This window comes from Grus americana, chromosome 1 (assembly GCF_028858705.1).
Source record: "Grus americana isolate bGruAme1 chromosome 1, bGruAme1.mat, whole genome shotgun sequence".
Taxonomy (NCBI): domain Eukaryota; kingdom Metazoa; phylum Chordata; class Aves; order Gruiformes; family Gruidae; genus Grus; species Grus americana.
The window spans coordinates 54,075,924-54,097,485 of NC_072852.1; the positions used below are offsets into that span (position 1 = coordinate 54,075,924).

The 21,562-nt window shown below is 40.2% G+C and overlaps 1 protein-coding gene across 5 annotated transcripts in view; it reads left to right on the forward strand.

Annotated features, from left to right (window-relative positions):
• Nucleotides 1-21,562, forward strand: part of ANO4 (anoctamin 4) — a 197,538-nt gene that overhangs the window by 46,470 nt on the left and 129,506 nt on the right. For all 5 annotated transcript variants that reach the window (XM_054847835.1, XM_054847846.1, XM_054847809.1 and 2 more), the window contains exon 2: nt 14,120-14,326. In XM_054847835.1, the coding sequence (XP_054703810.1) occupies nt 14,257-14,326 (70 nt within the window). In that variant the 5' untranslated portion in view covers nt 14,120-14,256. The remainder of the gene's footprint in view (nt 1-14,119; nt 14,327-21,562) is intronic.

The window sequence follows — 21,562 nt, forward strand, 5'->3', positions numbered from 1 at the left end:
ACATGAGGAGACTGAAAATGTTGTGAACATTATCAGGAATTAAGAGGAAATACTCTCTAACAGATTATGTTCTTATCTAATGTTAATTTTCTCACAAACCTTCATCCACTGCAATTCTAACTCATCTGCATCTTTCACTCCTAGGCACATAATATACTGTATTGACTGAGGCATTAAAATCATCTGTGGAAATCTATTTCCAGATTGCTCTTTGTGCAATTGTAATTATGACTGCTGTGATCCATTAATAGCCTTTTGTAAGCAGGATCTTATTGCTTTGTAAATGAAGAAAAATGTTTCTGGTTGGTGGTTAACTCCTCATAGAAATTAAACAAGAACATTATCTCTAAACCCAGCCTTTTCAGGATTTAGGCTTGTGTTCATAAAGAATTAGAAGGAAGAAATTAGTCCAGTGGGACCCATGATTTTTGGTGCCATTTTGATTCTGGGGCTTAGATCTAATATGAAGAGGTACACGTTGCTCTTTCTTCCTGGGAGTATAGAAGACAGCTTTATGTAGTTATGTCTAACCAGGCATTCACCTAAGGAAGGAATGAGGTGGGTATGTTGGTTGATTGGTTTTATGTTTGGGGGTTTTGGCGTGGGTTTGGGTTTTTTTTGGGGGGGGGACGGCGGTTTGTGGGTTTTTGTTTGGTTTAGTTCAATTTTTTAAAACAAAAAAGGACTTAGCATTTGGAAGGGTTTGATGTTATTTTTTGTTTGGGTTTTTTTTTTCATTGACTAGGCTGCCTGTCAGTATTTTTAGGTTTAAGTGCCCTACTGATAGACTTTACTGTTCTCCTGGTTTCTCGATACACTGCTGCTTCTGTAATTTTTCTCTCTGTGGGTGGTATACCATCACAGAAGCAGAGTACACAACCACCTTTAATTGTTCAGATGCTATGTATTGCTCAAAGACAATCCCAGTTACTGACAAGTTAAGCTCTTCTCAGAATCCCTACTAACAAGTTTCAGGACTGTATGGGCAGTTTTGGTTTAGGAATTGTTCATGAAGATTGTGTTCTACACATCTGTTGAACTGCATGTTCTTGACTCTGGGCAAAATGGTGTTTGTGAAGAGAAACAGTCTCTCTTCCTTAACTATCTGGTTGTTTTGAATCCTCAAAACTCCTGTAATATTCAGAACAAATTCAGCATCATTCTCAAACTGGAATGTTCTTACAAATACAACTTTCAATATATTTGCAATACTTAGAAATACAGCTTACAAATATTTGCAATATTTTTTACATATGTATTTTGATATTTTTAATTTTTTTAATTTTTTTTTTACTTTCTGTTCACGGTTTTGAAAATGAATGAACAGTAATGGGACCTTGAGTGTCAGACGTATAAGTGAAGAAAGGAAAAGTTTTATGAAAAAGTATGTGTGAATGACCTTTCCCTGAGAAGATGTCAGTCACAGGACCTAAATTTAGGCATATTTTTCTTTTTATAGGTTCTTTCTGTAATCAAGCTGGTTTAGGTGAATTCAGAAAATTTGTGTCTCTTCTGTGCCTCCTCTTAACCTTTAGAAACCTCCAACTAACATGCAGTGGTTTATGATGTAGTGCATAAAACATAGCTTAAAGTCTATCTTGCATACTTTACATGTTTTTTTCCAAACTGGTAATGTATCAGAGAATTGTTTACACATGAAAGAACGGTGGGCCTTGCCCTTGCATAAAGCTGTTATTCAGTGAATGAGTTAGAGCATGGACTGCCTTTTACAAAAACGAATCTGTATGTTATAGACCTCACATCCTACAATGTAGTTACTGCATTGTTATTACCCTCTACCATTTCTTCTGATTCTGTTATAAAGAGCTCAAGAAATTAAAATGGTATCGATCAGTAGAGTGCTTCTTTCCATCTCTATGTACTAATCTGCCAAATTCAGACAATCATTATGTGATTACTGTTGTCTTTCAGAGTTTATTGGTCTTTCATCAGAAATACAATCTAGCTTAGAAGTGAAATAAGCAAGACCTGTATGCTTTGTTCAATCCAGATCAGCATAAGTTGAGAACGATCAGTTGGATCCCTATGAGGAATGTGTGTATGAACATGGCAGGTTTACATATTCTTTTCAATAGCATCTTGTTATTGTTAATTGCCTGGATTCTTGCCACAAAGATGAGGTGGCAGATGAACACGGATTTTCACTGGCATCTGCTGCACACTACAGCTGCCTTCTCCTCTGGGGATCGCCCTCACTTTATGACCATTTAGAAAGCTTGGCACCATAGGCTTTATTACAACCAAAAGCATTACTTGCCAAGAGAGAGTGTGCTGGAAATTAACGATGCATGAAAGAAAGACAAGTAGTACACATGCCTCAAAATTTCTGATACAACTGGCCCTTGTTAACATGTCTTTTCCATAGAAGAGGCTGATGGCAGACTTAGACAATAGAATCATAGAATGGTTTGGGTTGGAAGGGACCTCAGAGATCATCTAGTTCCAACCTCCCTGCTATGGGCAGGGACACCCTCCACTAGACCTGGTTGCCCAAAGCCCCATCCAGTCTGGCCTTGAACACTTCCAGGGATGGAGCATCCACAGCTTCTCCGGGCAACCTGTTCCAGTGCCTCACCACCCTCACAGCAAAGAATTTATTCCTAATATCTAATCTAAATCAACCCTCTTTTAGCTTAAACACATTACCGCTTGTCCTATCACTACACTCCCTGATGAACAGTCCCTCTCCATCTTTCCTGTAGGCCCCTTGAGGTACTGGAAGGCCGCAATTGGATCTCCCCGGAGCCGCCTTTTCTCCAGGCTGAACAACCCCAACTCTCTCAGCCTGTCCTAGATGTTTCAGCAAGCGTGGCTGTGGAGGCTGGTGCTTCTTCCTTGCAGACCAAGGCTTGTCCAGGCTCTGCCAGAGCACGTCCTTCCAGCCTGTGTGAGAGCCCCTTCCCCAGGAGGGCTCCAGTGCCAGACCCTGGACATGGGAGGTGCTGGGGCCCGCAATGCGCCCGTGGGTACCAGGCTGCAGAAGCAGCCTGCATGTCCACCGTGGACAGTTGTTTCGGAAGGCAAAAACCCTCCTAGGCATTGGACTTGACCCAGCACGTCTGACCTCTTTAGACAGGCGTACATCTGTCCAGATGCATGTTTACTTTAAAAGTATTTTATTCAAGTAATATACTTTACTGCAATATGGGATATAAGATGATTTTTCCCATGTGAGGGAGGGGGGAGAAGTAGTAACTTTTGTTGTCTTAGGCCCTGCCCCTGAAGACATTGGCTGTATAAGGTCTAATTAAAATTATCATCAAGGTAAAAGTCAATTTATGGTTAATAAAACCACCTGCAGGCAGAGAGCAGCCTGAAAAAGGCCCCGTAGCTGGGGCGGAGGCTGGGCGAAGGCAGGAGCGTATGTTCGACCGACCTGCTGCTTGCGGGTTCCCCGGAGAGCATGGCCAGCGCTGGGGCAGCAAGACACTACCAATGGTGAGCCAGGCCCCTGAAAGTTAAAATAAGCCTAGTTGCTGTGCTGAAAATCATTACTGTCTGCGCTGTGGAGGCAGACACATTCAGACGTATCCCCAGCTATCTTTTTTCCCATCTGTGAAGTCTCCTAGGTTTTTTCCTGTTTCACAGATGATGTCTCAGATTGATTGCACTGTTCTGCATTATAGAGAATATCCGATTAAATGAGATAAAACGAGACTTGTGGTATTTGAAATGTAACAGTTGACATTCAGGCAGCACATTAAGATGTTAAAAAAAAAAAAAAAATCTATGCTTGTAAATCTACCCACACTCAAAATATATCTGCATAGCTAGTGCTTCACTTCATTCTTCGGCCAGCAAAAAGCATCTGGGACTTGACTTGGTGCTTTTTTTCACGAGGCATGGTGGTTTGCCCTGGTGTTTGTACTACATATCACTTCAGTGTATGCAATTACCTTTTACTGGATGCATATGGGCAAAAGGCTCAAAATCAGTGCAGACAGGTTTAATGAGAATGCTCTTGATTTTGAAAATCAGGGTAACAGCTAGTTGTTAAGAAAGAAAAAAATTTGGATGCAGTGCTTAACACAAGTGAAAGTAAGTTTTAAATCATCTCAGTGTTCTGAATTTATTTTTGGCTAGTAAATGCTATGCATATAAGTAAAATGAGTAAGATGAGTTACCTCATAGTTTCAAATCAGTAAGTGCCACTTAAGACGACAGATCCAATCTTAAAAAAAAATCATAAGAAATAGATATTGCCTCAAAGAAAGAAGTGTTGACGTGATATTATTTATTGTGACAGAAACTGAGATATGAATCTATTGGGTTTTGTATGAACCTACATTCATTCTAGTGCAAGTCTATTCCACTTGCTTATAGAGATGGTGAGTCAAAAGCTAGAATATCCAATCCACAGAAATTCTAATATTCTTGCAATTTTTTTCCCTTTGAATCTCTTTTGAGCACTTTCTGAAGTCATTTTTCAACATAATGCTTAAAATATTTCTATCAGAATTTGCTTTTGGAAAGTTGAAATATTTCCTCTTGGTTGGACTTATTGTTTACACTGTATTTTGTTTTATTATTTTAATGTTTTGCACTTTATGGTTTTAATTTTTATGTTTTGAATTATTCCTTGCTATTTTTATTTACAGTAACATTAATTGGTTATTGGTATTACAGATGCTGTTTCAGTAATTGAAATGATAATTGCTTTTTGGCTTGCTTAGAGGCAACTGGTATTCTAATTGATAATTTGTATTCTATTTGATACATTAGATTACATTTTTCAAAGTGTCAAGTCATTACAAAATAAAAAGCCAGGATATTCCAGTCCAGATAAGGTCAGATTTATTTTCTAAACAAAATTTTTGATGGCAATTCTTGACTTTGGGATATTCCCACCCTCCCCCCCCAACAAATTGACAATTTTTTTGATAGAGAAACATTCTACTGAAAATGTTTTATCAACCTCAGTTTTTGATTCCTATTGTGTTTATCAGATTTCAGGACAAGGTACTCTTTCTCACTGCTTTTTCATACTGGGGCAAGCAAAGGAACTTTTTAATTTATTTTTTTCAAATTACTCTTCAGAATGCATGTGGTTCTAATACTATTACAAATCTCGTTGTAGCAATAAATTAAATCAAAGTAGATACTAAAGCAAACAAAAAGAGAAAAGTAATAAACGCAACAAAAATGCAGGCAACCCCAAGAAGAATTCAGTCAGCTGGGATGGTGACAAACAACACTGATTGCAGCTGCTGGGTGAACTGAAAGGGGGCATTTTACACACAATTGCTAGGCATTTATCCCAGTGGCCTGGAAAATATAGCAGCATATATGCATTATACAGTGTGTTTTCTTTTTGTAGAAGGAACTAAATAATGAATTGTTAGACAGAAATAAACATACAAGACTTATAAATTAATCAAATTAGGCACCTTGGGGAAAAAAGTTCCATTTATTCAGCTGGGCTCGTATGACTTGTGCAGGCAGCACCTTGCGTTCAGCACCATGCTCCTGCAACGTGCCCGTGACAATCGCCGATAAGTCAACAGCAACCAACAAGAGCTTTATATTCACTTAGCTAAGCTTTTCTCTTCACTTATGCCTAAGGAAGACAAGTGGTTTTTCAGACTGCCATGCAGGCTATTAAAGTAGGACTAGTATGACTCTCTCCAAGACATTTTCATGACTTCAGGTTATTATCTTGCATCTCTGTGAGCACTACAGGAGTCTTTCAGTCATGCTAGATAATCACTGTTGAATGCTAGCTTGTTGTAATTTAATAAACCACCTTCCAGGCTATAAAAGCAACCCTTTGGTGGGCCTAAGGTAAGCATGATCTTTTTATTCATCAGAACTTTGACAGACTTAAATTAACACTGGCTCTGGGTGCAGTTATGCCACAGGTAATGTAGCCGCTTTTGTAGGGGAGAATAAGCTATTCTGACCTAAAGCACATTTGCAAGTGTAAATATATGTCCCCCTGGAACCTGCGGCTCTTTAACTGTTTGTTTCTAAATCAGTGCAGATAAAGCTGCATAAACCCAGCATGTACACAAACCCCTTCTTCATGGAGTCCTGGTTCTAGTTCAGTCGTGCCTTTGATCGCAGTTCAAAACGCAGATCCTACCAGTGACGTAGGCACACAATGATGCTACCCTCCTCCCGTTGAAGGAGGGTAATTGGAAAAAAAAATGCAGTGACAAGTAATACACCTTTGTGAAGATTTGTTTTGCTGATACAAAAGGGCTGTATGGCGATGCTCTTACAGAAGTGAAAAACATGAGCCCTAGAAAGCAACTGAAGTGGAAAAAGATGCAGCATACAAATGAGAGAAATAATGCAATGTTGTTTCCTGCAGCCTTTGCTTGACATAGGGACCTCGAGCAGGTGGGTTAGGAGGGAGATCCCTGCCTCACTAGAAACTTGCCTGAAGATTGCTGGCAAATGCGACGAGGCAGAGCCCATCTACAAGTATCTTGGGCAAATGAAATTACAAGGGGAAGAACAAAACCAGAAACATCACTGTGCCACTGCGTAAATACTTGTTGAAGGCACAGCCTGAACATCATGGGCATTTCTGCTGCTGCTTCTTGAAACTTTTTTAATGTGCATTGCAGGTCTTCATTTCTTAAAAACGGAAAGGAACAAGGAAGGAGTGACCAGGGATGATTGGAGGTATACAAAAGCTTATTGGTGAGGAGCAACAGTGTAAACCAGGTCTCCTAAGCTTGGGAATATGAACAACAGAGAGGGGATATGATAGAGCTCTGTAGTATCATGACTGGAATAGAGAGGTAAAGGGAAGTGGTTGTTCATGATCTCTTTCAATACAAAACTTTGGGGATGACCTGTTTCAGACAAAGAAAAAGAGCTGTTCCTTCACAGGCTGTATATTTAAGCTCTGTGGTTTCTTTTCATGGAAAAGTATATATGCTAAAAATTATGTAAATTCAGAAGCCAGGTGGACAAAAATTTTGATAGAAAATGGGAAAATAGTAACATTTAAGGAACAGTTTCTGAAACTACGATGGGTCTTGAAAATCCTGTCATCTCTCCAATATTTGGGAGGGAGGGAGGGAGGAAGACCATTGAAAGCCTTGGAAAACTGAACACATCTAACTTGTCAAGATGCACAGTGTTAGTCTTTCTCTACAGCCAGTCCAGTTCCAGGGAAGTTCTGTAACTGGTAGCTTTTTTGTTTGCTTATTTAAAGGTTTGCAGTTGTGGGGTTTCTTTTTACATCTGATGTAGTCAGAAGTGTTTCAAAATTTTCAAAGCTATACTTAAAGGATAATCTGGCCTTAGATATGATTTCATGAATCGTTTGCTACCAATGGCAAGGGACTTGATGCTGTGTTAGAGAGGTGATATTTAAACTTCTGAAAAATTATTTAATCTAATGTGGGAATCCTAATGCTGTTGTAACATTTTTCCCCAAGGTGTAGGGAAAGATAGCCATGCTTTTCTGGATGTATTTGTTATATAAGTAGGACATAGGTTGAGGAAAAAAAGGGAACTGCCTTTAGACTGTGCTTTCAGGCATATGTACAGATGGCAGCAGGTGAATTTTTCTCTCATGCTTATTCATTTCCACCTAGGATTCAGAGCAAGCAGAAGAGCCCATCTGTATTGGGTTTGCACGGCAAGGTTGTAGCAGGGGGGCTACAGGGGTGGCTTCTGTAAGAAGCTGCTAGAAGCTTCCCCCATGTCCAACAGAGCGAAATGCCAGCCGGCTGCAAGATGGACCTGCCACTGGCCAAGGCTGAGCCCATCAGTGATGGTGGTAGCACCTCTGGGACAACGTATTTAAAAGAAGGGGGGGGAGGGGGGAAAAACTGCTGTGGAAGAGCAGCCAGAAGAGAGGAGTGAGAATGTGTGAGAGGAACAACTCTGCAGACACCAAGGTCAGTGCAGAAGGAGGGGGAGGAGGTGCTCCAGGCACCAGAGTACAGATTCCCCTGCAGCTTTTGGAGAAGACCATTGTGAGGCAGGCTGTCCCCCTGCAGCCCATGGAGGTCCACAGTGGAGCAGATATCCATCTGCAGTCCGTGGAGGACCCTATGTTGGAGCAGGTGGAGGCATCTGAAGGAGATTGTGACCCTGTGGGAAGCCTATGCTGGAGCAGGCTCCTGGCAGGACCTGTGGAGAGAGGAGCCCATGCTGGAGCAGGTTTGTTGGCAGGACTTGTGACCCCGTGAGGGACCCATGCTGGAGCAGTCTGCTCCTGAAGATCTACATCCAGGCTGGAGTAGTTGGTGAAGAACTGTACCCTGTGGGAGGGACTCACACTGGAGAAGTTGGTGGAGGACTGTCTCCCACGTGAGGGACCCCACGCTGGAGCAAGGGAAGAGTGTGAGGAGGCCTCCCTCTGAGGAGGAAGGAGCGGCAGAGACAACGTGTGATGAACTGGCTGCAACTCCCATTCCCTGCCCCCCGTGCCGCTGAGGGGGGAGTAGGTAGAGAATTTGGGAGTAAAGTTAAGCCTGGGAAGAAGGGAGGGGTGGGTGGAGGTGTTTTAAAATTTAGTTTTATTTCTCATTCCCCTACTCTGATATGACTGGTAATAAATTAAATTAATTTTTCCCCAGTCAAGTCTCATTTGCCCATGATGGTAATTGGTGAGTGATCTCTCCCTGTCCTTATCTCGACCCACAAACCTTTTATTATATTTTCTCTGCCCTGTCCAGCTGAGGAGGGCAGTGATAGAGTGTCTTTGGTGGGCACCTGGCCTCCAGCCAGGATCAACTCACTGTACCATCATGGCATCAAGCACAGCTGTCTCTCTGTTGAGTCTCAGATGAAACTAGGTTTGCATGAGAGACCTTTTAAGTTCCTTGCCCTTTCTGAGCTCCCCCTTATCAATGCTAGCTTCAAAATGTGAAAAAGCTGAAGCTGTCTGCAGAGCATCATTGACTTTAATGGGAAATGTGGCAATTTGCTCAAGGTGAGGAAAGGGTGCTTAGCTTTTTAAGGTGGACAAATTAGCTCACTTTCTCCTTTCCTGGGTGTAAAAGTTGAAAGGAACTAAGTATGTAATTTGCCCATTTATATAGTGCACCTTAAAGCCTCGTTTTCCACTCTCTGCCCATGCTTCCAAAGTGCTTCCTTATAACCTTGCTTATCTGTGCCTTGGTGACTGCATGCTTTCCAGAGCTGCTTTACTTCTTGTGGTCCTACATGATGCTTCAGCTGAGATTTTCTTCCTCACGCCTTGCTCTGTGCTCCGCTGCACTTGCTCTACTCTGAGAAGGGCCTTGAAGAAAGGGTCTCAGTCTGCTCCTAAGGCCTCTACATAGGGCTGAAATGGAATGAAAGACCCCCATGGAACAGAGAAATACCTGGAGTGATTTGTCTCCAATGTGAGCACTGACACTCTAATGATACCAAACCAAAAGGACTTACTGCACCTGCCAGCAGTAGTTTGTTATCCCAGAGAAGGTCTACAAAGCAGGTCAGGGCACTTGAGGCTAATTAAGCACTGTTAGCTAATGGATTGTTTATACAGCTTTGTAACTCTGCATTGCATTATTATTGCTTATTCATGTTCATATTAACTCTGGCTAGAGACAGACAAATCAAGAAGGAACCTATAAATATATGTCTGTACCCCAAAGTGGTACAAGGTGGAACAGAACTGGGACTGACCCAAACCTGACAGTCGCTACGGGGGGGATGCCTCCCCAGGTGGAGAGGCGTCTCAGTCCCAGCACAGTAGAATTTAGATGCAGTGCCTTGCTGACCCCAGTTCTGGTGCTTGAACCATGTCCGCCAGTACCAGAGGCACTGCGCTGTGCTCAGTTGAATCGCACAGGCATGCTGGATGAGGTCCACTGGGTGCAGGTGTTGCTCCGTGCAGAGGTGCGTGGTGCATAACACCTGCTAGCCAGGGCTAAGACATGACCAAAACAGATGCCCCATCAGATGCTGTGGCAGAGGGACTTCTGAGTAGTGCAGGATGTGGTCGTTCATCACTGTAGCATCTCACGAGCCAACAAAACAAATATCACTGTCACATAAAACTTTGCATGCAGATGCATTGTAGCGTTTTCTACTTTTAGTAATTTCTCCCTCCTTTTTCTTCTTTATGTTTGATTTAATTGCTTCCTGACTTGGAAGTACTGTAATACTCCACTTTTAATGTTCTCATATGCAGGTTTTATCTGGAACATTATAAACTCCTTAGTTTCATAACGATACTACCGCTTTATTAGAGGCAAAATATGCTCAATGTAAAAGAAATGCTGCTTTGGAAAAATTTATAATAAAAAGACATAGCTGGGAGCAATAAAAATTAGCCAGAAGCAGGATAGAGGCTGCTCTTCCCTGCTGGCAAACTGCACAGCTGTGATGTGTTGGTAGGAAAGGAGTGAAGGTGCTTCTCTCACATGAATCTGCAAGCTCAAACAGAGGCATCAGAGGAGAACAAAAGGGCACCAAGAAGAGCAGCTCCTCATGGAGACAAGAAGCTTGTATGAGAAAAAAAGGGTAGGAATACAGGTAAGAAAGAGAAAGGCATGTGGAGATTTGAAAATACAGAGAAGGATTTTTGCTGCATGCGGGAAAGGAAAAGAGTGATACATATAATACTTGAAGGCTCAAATCTCGTCCTGCTTCAAAACACTAAACTTCTACTTCCTGCTCTTAAACACTTGGTTTGCAGCCAGCCAGGTGCAGGTGACTGAGCCCTGTCCAGAAGCCAGTCCGCCAAAGTGAAGAGTTGGCTGTGGTCACTGCCCAGTATTTATGTCTTTCACTTGCATTTGCACTGCAGACCTGCGTTGAAACTGTGCTCGCGATCCATTGTATTAAGCCAGAGGGAGAGGCATGAGAAACTCCTGGTTTTGTAGCGTCTATACTGCCTGTCAGAGCATGCCAACGTGGTCGTACACAGCTACTGAGGCTGCCAAGCTCACTTAAAAATGATCATGCTGCAGGGACAGGTATGGTCAGGCCGTGTAGCCAGGCACGCAATGCCACTGGGGTTTTGGTGCCAGCAACAACATGGCCAAGTCTGAAGGGAGGAGAAAAAACTCCACCAAACATAGTTAATTGAAGACCCAGTCTGCAGCGTACTGCTGGAGATCTTGTCTGTCTTTCTAGATGTCTTGTGTGGGTGTTGTCACACTGCAAAAAGTAATCGATGTCAACTTTAACATCTACTCCTCAGAGATTTCTGGCGTTTTCTCACATCTCTGACCCACAAACCTCAGGATTCATCAGCCATGTAGGTTATTTGCAGGAAGAATAGGAGGAGTTTAGTCTGCTTAGTGGCAATACTTTCCCAGGTTTTCATCTCCCATAAGCTTCATGTGCTATTCCCAATGGCTTTTCTACTCCTGATTCCCCCTCCCTTTCTCTCTCCTTTTCTGCATATTATCTGGGGATGTATTTTCAACTGCCAATATCTCCTTTAAAAGGACTTTCGCCCACATGAAAACAAGGTAATACCGCAGCTTACTGCAATATTCCTGTCTTATGTTTTTGCAGACGTTTACTTCTAGTTTAACAAAAGAAACGTACATAGAAAAGCAAGATCTGGTCTCTCTGGGAAAAGCTGAAATGGTAATTAAACAAGGACACCTGCATCTTTATTTTTTACCTGGTTCTCATGAAAATAATGGAAATTCACTCTCCTAGTCAAGAGACTGTCTATGTGGAGAAAATAACTACAGTGGCAAGGAGAGTGGGGTGAAGAACTTCCATAGATATTGGTGACACACTTTCAGTGTAAATTCTGACAGCTTTTGAGCACTCTTAAGTTTTAAATATATCTAAAGAATAATCTGTAAAATTTCCAATAGTGCTGGCACATTATTACTTATGTAGTTTGGTGTTATCACTTTATAACACTACTCTTTAGTGGAAGAAACAAAAGGTTACGTGTAACCGGAGTCAAATTGCTGATTGAACATAATTTTGAATGTGATTAGTCTGCAAATTTTGCAGTCCTTAGGAATAATGATCTGGCTTCAGTATCCTTTATTTTGATGACTATAAAAATGTGCTGCACAAATAGTTTAGGAAGCTGAGTCACAGCTGCACAACAGTTTATAGACTCTTTTCGGAATGTGAAGAAGCAATTTACTTGAACCTCAGAGAAATGTAGCAGTCAGTTTATGTTTGGAACCAGTTCCTAAAATAGATAGCTCATTTTGTGACCAAATGAAAGCATTTCAGTCTTACTGAGATGCAGATAGTAAGTATGTGCACATGCCAGGTTCATGTCTAGTGTTGGTAGAATGATTACTGACTCCATTGAACGTTTCAGAGGGATGGTGGTTTTAAACCATACAACAATCAGTGGTGATGCGAAAGGGAAACAGTTGTGGTTAATTTCTTAATACCTTAGGGATAATTGCACAATATTTTGAGCATGACAGGCTTCTAGTGACTGCACAAGAAGTAAAGAGCTCATTTTACAGCTTAGCTTCTCATTGGTTGAAGCCCCTTATGGCTAAGCCATATGGCTAAAAAGGTCGAAGAAACACGTTGTCCAGGCATGCTCGCTGTCATGCCACTCACGTGGGTTACTAGGCCGCCTTTCCCAAGATGAATCAACTGAATAAAGTGACTGGGATTTGCTGTCTGTGCTAAAGAAGATGTGATTTCAATAGTCTTTAGAAACAGCTGGCAGTTACATTAGCCGTGTCACCGGGAGGTATGTGAGCACTTGCGCAGGGGAGTTCTCATCCCTTCGCCCTTCCTGCAGGAGATCAGCTCTGGTGAAGTGCAGCAAGACCAGGTAGCAAGTGTGCAGCTTCGATTGCGAATGCACAAAGCCATCTTATAGGACAGCAATTTGCACAGCCTTTCCTCATGTGTGCTGTGTTTTCACAATTTGCCTACAGAGGTGGCAGCTCTCTTCCCCTCGGTAGTATATTATGGATCGAAATGTATTCAGAGATGCAAAACGTCTTCTGTGACCTGGAGGTTCACATACATTGACTTTCAGTGGAACTGGAAGAGCAGAGTCATTAAGGCATTCTTGGACATTTCAGTGAGGGACCCCTTTCACAAAAATGAGCAGTCAATGATGTTTAATGATTTTGAGTGACTGCAACTTACAATGTGCTTACAATATCCACACTTCCAGTTTATAGGGTCTGCTTTTCTATCTCCTTCTCAATTTGCCCAATTATATCTGGTTAGGGTTTTTAATTTGTTTTTTAAAACAAAGAGTGGTTGCTGATAAAAGCAGTAGGAGTCACAATTAAATTAAGTGTAAAACAGTAGCGTAGAATTATCATTCGGCTTCGTTGCTCGAGAGAGATTGTCTAAAGGTTTTCACCAGAGTATGCTCAGAGTAATTCAAATGAAGCTGTAGCAATTGCATCAATGTGAACATAAGGAAGTCAGAATCAGCATTTTCTACTTTAAGATAATATTTCTTTCTAAGACTGTACAATAGACACATAGGAAATTTCAACTTTGCTTTTTTCTTTGGAAAAGTAAAGCCTGTTTATTATCACAATTTCTATTTAAAAATTGGCTGTGTGACAAATTTGAGAATGTTTGGTGTGAAAGACAATTTCCAAGGTTGTAGGTAATGTTTCACAGGACTGGTGAAAGTTGCATTGTTTTTCAAGCTTAAGGTCATATTATTGTTGCTTTGTAGCTTTACTGTTTTCCTCAAAACCAAGCTTTATTTTTTCCTTAAAAGCTAGTAACCACCTGAAGTATAGCATCTTTTCTATGAGTGTTGCCTAACACTCATGAATGCTCATAAGAAAAGAATCCATTATTGCCAAGTTTTAGTCCATCAATCAGAAAACGATCATCTAATAAACTCTGTGGTAGTTACCTCATTAACATTGTCCTATGTGAGCTGTGGGGGGGGGTTTAAGGAATGGAAGATAATTCCTCCTGCAGGCCAGTAATGCAGTAAACCATGACTGTGTATTAATTTAAATATCTATTAGTGTGGCTGACTCTGATGTCTGCAGCACAGCAGCAAAGATGTTCACATTTTTCATTTTCATAGAAAATTCATGTTTTTATAGTTTGGGGTTTTTTGGGGTTTTGATTTTTTTTTTTACTTCAAGAAGGCTGATACAGTTCCATTTTAAACCATGGCAATTTTTATATTTTAGTTATTCTGTGCTGGTCTCTTGTATCTAACAGTACTAATTCTTATTCCTGTCAGGTATAAGTTTATCTATTCATGGGGCTGAAAAGCGTGCGCAAATCTGTCAGAGGAGAACTGCAGCAAGCTACCCAGTGTCACAGCGTCCGCCTGTGGTCGGGCATCCTTCACTCCCACGAGTCAGAAGGTCAATAAAAATGGAAGCCTCGTCTTCTGGATCTAGTATTTCGGCAGTCACTGGTGGAAAAGCAAAAACCCATCAGACAGGTAAAAGATTTGGTTTGACACCTTTTTCAGTTCCATTTCTTGTGTGATGTGCCATGATGTTGTGAAGCTGGTATCAATAGCATCAGATCATGCTTGCATGGAGGTCAATCTATTGATCGTCAGAGCTATCAATTGATGTTTAGTCTACGTTTGGTATGGTTTTGTCAGTTATAGATTATAGGGAGCAACAACAGTTGGGACAGCTGAAAGTGGGAAATAAAAATGTAAGTTTAAATATAAAAAACATATACCATGTAGTGGTATCCAAAATGTTAATGCAGAGAGCGCTTTGGGCTATTGTTTTTCAATACTGCTCCCCTTACATATGTTTAATTTTGATAAGCCCTGAGCTAATGGCAATGCTCTAGAGGCTACAGGCATCCCCCATGGAACTCAGTAATTGACACTAACGTTGGTTTTGAACAAAGGCACAATCCAGGGCATAGATCAAAGTCTTGCTGCTAGAATGCAAACAAAAACTCTAGATCTGAAGGAGATTTTACAACATATGTTAACTGGTTAACAAAATGAAACTTTTTAAAAGAAAGCCAGAATCTCCTGGGAACCATCAAATTCTAATTGACATCATGAGTTCATCCCTTGTTATGTTAATTGCTAGAGCTATTTTAGAAGTATCTTTTCTTATAACAGGGGAGTACATTTGTGCTGGCCATGTTCAGTCGTTCTTCACAATGAGGATTAAACTCCAAATTTCTTTCTTGAGTAGAGCAAATTAAGGCTGCCCATGAAATCAGTTTCGTAGCTTCTATATTGAAGGTTGTCAATAATCTTCCAGCGTTCCTGCCCAGGAAAGGGCATGACGCACCCTGTATCCAGCTGCTTGGGTGCTGTGGGGCAGAGTCTATTTATGTGAGACAGACAGTTCTGCCTGCAAACCCTTAGCATGCTTCCATTACCTTGCAGATGTAGGAAATGCCTTAATTTTTGTAGAAGTTGAAAATTCAGATTATTTATCGTGGGTTGCTATGCAGGTCTATTGCCATGAGTTTCATGCACCCATACTATTTAGTCACCATAATCTTTGTCAACATAGATTAATTAAGAATTTACAGTGACTCATAACCATATGCTTTGTTTATTTCAGTTTCTCTGTTCACTTGTTTGTCCTTCTACTTTTTTCTTCTATGGTTTTTGTTTGAAGTACAGAAATTACTACTACAGAAATGATGTTGCTAAAGATACATGAGCATGACTGCAGCATGTTAAAAGATTGACAAAAAAACCCTTGCATCTTAGCTTGTGAAAAAAGCGTCTTGAAAATGCATAATAACTCTGTTCATTTTGAGCTGCTATACATTCTACGTCTATGCGTTGATAGATATGGCCTGTGCTTTAATACTAAATAATGTACAAGCAAGTTATGCTGGCTTCTGATTGGGAAAAAGTTCCCTTTTTAGGTAGACCTCAGAGGTTTCCTGAAATGCAGCTCATTAGCGAGCATCATTTGGATGATGATTCTCTGAGGAATTTAGCTTTCACTACAGTCATATGAGATTAGTTTTGTCCATTATATTCTGCTCTTTAGACAATAACAGCATCTATGACCTACAGAGAACATGCTTGGCAGCTTGGTTCAAGGAGTCATTTAGTATTATGAGCTTCACTGAAGTTAAGAGCCTTAAAGGCTGCAGATTTTTATAAATATGTTGTATGACAGGAGTCTTAATCAACTTACAACGTCATTGTTTCATCTGGAATGAAATAATGTTTTTGTGATTTAGGTCTGACTTTTTAGTTCTATATGAGAACACTAAATTTGTCTCTGTGTCCAGGTTAAATTAAAACCATTTGAGCTGTATGCAAGGAGAGTGTAAGAAACATTATGGTAATAAATCGCACTCCTAAGGGAAAATTTTAATTTAAACCTAAAGTCATATGTTATTTGTTCTTAGTCAGCCACCAATTAACAGCTGTAGCTTCATAAAAAATTAACCTAATACACTAGTTGACCAATGGAAGTACCTTATCTAAGGCTGTACATTATAAGTAGTTTGGTATTTTTAGAGAGAAATTATTCTGATGTAGGTTAATTACTTAGGTAACAGATCTTACACTGCCATTTTCCAAGCTATCCTCCTGCTATTGCATACAGTAAATTCCCCAGGTTTTTGTTCAGTCTAATTTTAAATAGCTCACACAATTTGGATTCTTCCTTCTGTTGGAGTGCTGTTATCACAATCAAGTAGGTCTCACTGTTGGAGTAGTGTACTTTATATTCAGTCTGAAATTTCCTTTGTCCAGTTAACAAATACTCTGAACATGAAGACAGTCTGGCATAATAGATTGTACAGAAAGGCATTGTGAGGACTTAAAATGGCATTTCTCATTCTTATCAATCAGAGGCTAGAACTGTGGAAAGAAAAGATCCTTGATAGAACAACAGTTACGAATGAGTATATTTTTTCCCTCTAACAGCTTATTGCTGCTGTTTTCTGCGTACCGCTTTGTTTCCTTTGGCTACTTCTCTCTAGAATGACACTTTTTATTATTTATCATGAAATCTTTTTAATTGACAGCTGTTTCCTTTGATTGAAGTTCATAGGTATCTACATGCTAAGGAGGAGGAACTATAGATATTGTTCAGTATTACAGCACTCATTTTCAGCTTGCTTCCCTGCCAGTTTTATTTGTAGTTGGTAAGAAGCCTGAGGCTGATGACTTCTGCTGTTACTCTGGGTGTTAGAGTGGCTAGCAAGCAGTGAGTTGTCCGTAATGTGCCTTTTTAAAAAAAAAAAAAAAAAATTAAAAAATTGTCCTGTGCAAGCTTGCAAAGAAGTACTGCTCAGCCACAAGGAGAACCACAACTTCTGAGCTCTGATTTGAAGCAGATCAGAAGATATCAAGTAACTGAAATAAAACACAGAGGAAAAGGGAGAAATGAGTGGAAGAAAATGGCTATTAATGGTGAAGACTCCTGATACCTCTGCAGGTGCACCTGTATGAGGAAAGTTCCTCTTAGAAGGGAGAAAAGCAAAGACAAGTGAAGATATCAGATGGTAAATTTAGATGCAATGAGGAGGTCAAGCTGTCATTCCAGTCCATTCCCTCAATGTCAGGGTTGGGCAAATCTGGGGACAACAAAAAAAAATGCTTGCCTCACTTCTGATGACATTGCACCTGTGCTATGGAGTAAGCAGGAATTCAGTTTCTGGGTTTCTGCCTGCTCTTTTCGTTGATACTCTTTATTCCAAATCAGGACAATGTTACCTTACTTCTTCCTGTTGATGACAAATTCCTTTATTCTCAGACTCTGCAGAACTTGTCAAACCTAGTTTCTCTAGGAGTCATTAAATTTGCTGGCTGTGGAAAAATTGCCTTATTTAATAAGTCTAAGCAGCAGTAAAGTGAATTCTTTCATTGTGTGAAACTGGAATCTTCTTAGGTCTTCTCTACTTGCAATGCTTGCTAACAATTGTTCCCCATTTTGTAATAACAGGGATTCAAAGGTTCCCCAGCAAGATTTTCTTTCTCTATGCTTCCTGTAAAGGCCTCTAGTTAAACCTTAATGCATTTTGAGGTTTATATAGAAGTGTATATATAATAATGTAGATATTCATTGTAGACATTCATTCACTTGTACAAATTAGATCTGCAGGCAATCTACACATCCAACAGGAAGGGTTGTCTTTGAAATTATTTATTTCCAAAATTTCTGGCATTACAGTGGAAGTCTAGTGGTGTCACTGGAATTCAGTGAGAATCTTTTTTTGGCAGTGTCTTGCCTTTTATGACAAATAGTACCTGATAGATATGTTATAAATGTTAAAGGAAGATGTGTTTGCCTTAGGCATGCTTTTCTTGACTTTTGGATCCTCTTTTTTATTGCTTATCAAACTGTAGCATTTTTATTGATGCCTGTAGTTATTGGGCATGAAAATAAGAAAGAAGAGCTAGTGGTGTTGGCCAACAGAACAACAGACTTAGGAGGCAAGGAAAAATGTGTGGTTCTTGAAACTGTGGCAATCAAAATTAAAGCAAAAAAAGAAATGTATGTTTAATGAGCTTAGTCATAATTTAATGAACTTTGAATCATCAAGGAAGCTAGAAACGAGTCCTTCAAAAATGATAATTTACTATGCAAAAGATATCCTTTTCTCATCACAAAATGTGCACGTGCTTGTCAGCATTCACATTTGGTTGTGAATGGTCTTTAGAAGATCTGTGTTAGTTAGATGTGATTTGTTGGTTAAATCACATTCTCTTTTCTTTTCTGACTGGCAGGACGTGTGACATACATCTCTCAGACTAAAAGAATAAACTCCTGCAAATAATTCTGCCAGAAAGCTCCGTCATGTGAATATTTCCTGGCAGCAAACGCATTCATGGTGTGGGAATGGCTGATGTAAACTCACCTGAAAATATGAATTCGCACTGACAGTAGTGCTGTTATCTTACTTGTCTAACGTTATTAGAGGAGCAGTCTTTTTCAATATGCCTTCTGCTGGGTGTATATAGAAATTCCCCAATATGGAACGAAGTAAGCAGATTTCAAAAAAGTTTATATATTCCCTTCATTAACCTAATTTTTGTATTACAAAAACAATCTTTGCAAGAAATGTCCCTGTACAAAAGGGACGTTAATGTCAAAGAAACCAACCTGCATACTTAACTTTACTCTTTATCTACAGCCTGTGTTCAATACAACGCAAATTTGATGCACCAAACAAAATTTTTCCAATGTCTGTATATCTCAAGCATGAGCTGGAAACACCGCCCAGAATGAACAGAGATAGTTCATTCTCCTGGCTATTGATGCTCTGGAGCCTCTGCAAAGCTCCTAAGGAGAAGAACAGTTTGCCTCAGTTACAGTGAGGACCTTTTGTCACTGGGCTGAGTGACAGGTTGTCACATGGTGATTATGCGGTACTTTGAACTTAAGAGCTGAACTAGCTAGCAGATGATGCAGAGCCTGAAATCTTCTATCACTTTGCTTAGTCACTCAGCCCATTTCTTTCATCATTTTCCTTTTCTAGGGCAAAAGCCACTTCTTTGAAAATTCCTGTTCCTAAGCTAAAGTATCCTAAAATGTTCATTCCAGCAGTTTGGATAACAGTTTTGCAAACAGCACGTTAGGGAAAAAAACCCCAAAAAACCCCTAGAGGATAAAGCACTGTTTTTCAATGCTAAATATCCTGTTTAATTTAAAAATATTTTAATTAGGCAGAAATTGCATCCTTCTCTATCAATTTGTGCTGCATGTGACACACACAAGTACTGGTCCTACGTGGGACCTGTGCACACCATCAATAATGGGCTTCAAAAATAATATTAATAATTTTAAGTGGTGGCTTTGAGGGTGTTCTACTTCTCTGGGGAGTATGTGTTTTTAAACTCATCTCTTTTCAAAGACTGTTTTTTTCCCTTCCTGCTTTGATCAGTCTCCTGTTTGCTGTTGTAAAATGATCTTTCATTCACTCTTGCAATCAATTATGTATGGTTACTTTAAAATCAGCACAGCTCACCCTCAGATTTCGACTCCCATAGCTGTTGTTAGTTTACTACATATAGTCACCTCATGAAGGCTGAAAAATGCCGCTTTCTGTGGATGTTCTCGATTGTTCCACCCTCAGAGAGTTTCCGCTCAAGGGGAAAATTGTCCAGCATAGGAACAGGCAGCCAGATGTGGCTTGGCACAAACAGGGAATATCGCTGATCCCAAGGCAAGGTTATAATGTCCTGAGACCAGTGTCCCATAATTGTCTTAAAACAATTAAGAAAATTCTTGACCACTCTAGCTTTTGCTGAAGAAAATAGGCAATATATATAAAGTTTTGCAATGTTTCTGAGAAAGTAATGACCCATTTCATTTAAAAAAGAGCTTATCATTCAAGAAACAAAGAGAGAGACTTTGAATAATCAGTTATTATGTTCCTGTAATGCTTGACTGAAAAATGTGGCTTTTTCTTAGTTCTACAGTTCTTGCTTAAAGGGGGCTTAGTATTATGTAAGCCTCTATTTCTAATGTAAAACATGTTTCATCTATTCCAAGGCAAGAGTCGTGCAGGTAGATTGTCAAAAGATGGAACAAACTAGCTTCTACGTTGGCAGAGATGATTTTAAGAACAGAAAAGGGATTGGACTGTAACAGGGCTGCACAGCGTTACTAATTTCTACAAAAGATTTGTTCCGGTCCAAAAGACAGCAAGACCTCTTTCCTAACACCGAACTTTTTGGTTCATTCTGAAATCTCAAAATTAAGCCAGACCTTTCTTCATAATTAAAAAAAAAAAAACACGGGGGGGGGGAGCGCGTGTGTGCTTGCTGCTTGTGTGGGTAGATATGGTATGGTTAAGTTCATCTAGGCATCAGAACCCACTAGAAATTCCAACCAGTGCAATGTACTGTGGTGCCACAAAAGCCCAAAAGCCAAAAAATATTGCATAAAACTCAACATCACAGCCTACAGCAGACATAAGGGCAGCATCAAAGGTGGCATCATTTTTGATTATTGTTCCAGAGAACTCCCTTTGGGTCATGCAGACCGCTGCTCTTCCCTGTGCCTTGAGTGGCTGGATGTCTCAGGGAAGCGGAGGTGTTCTCTGCGTGATGGATAACTCCACAGAGCCACAATATTTGCTAGTCACATCCTTGGGTATGCAGTTCTGTATTGTACTATGCTTCAGAGGCCCAATGGAGCACAAAACATATGCGTTTTTGAGGTCTTCATTACTGACAACATTCAGGGTACTTAGAAAAAGGGAGGTGGCACTATAGTTAAATACTTTATTTAGACCTTGCTTTAGGAACACACCTAGCACAGGAAAGGAATTCAGCACCTGATGGTGTAAAGAAGTAACCTGTACTTTGATGAAACTGGAAGGTTTTTAAAGGTCAGCAAAAACTGCACATACTTTCAAGGCCCTTTGTGCTACTACCGTGCCTGAAAATGATGACCCTTGCCATTCAGACGCTCTCCTACTGCTTGCAAAGGAGACTCTGCTTCATGCAATTACTGAAAATAATCTCTCTTGGCATCCTGTATGAACAGCCCAAAACTGTACCATGCATTTTAATGGCACAGTGCTCTATTTCTCCTTAGCAGGTCTTGGTAATTATAGTAGGTGACAGGGCTTTATAAGAAAGGCCAACTACACCAGTATTAGGGGCAGGATTCCTGCTGTTTGTGAGGTACTCTCAAAGACAAAGAAAAAATCTGAGATACAGTATTTTTACACAATCAATATATAAATATCACCTCCATTCTTCAGCTCTGAT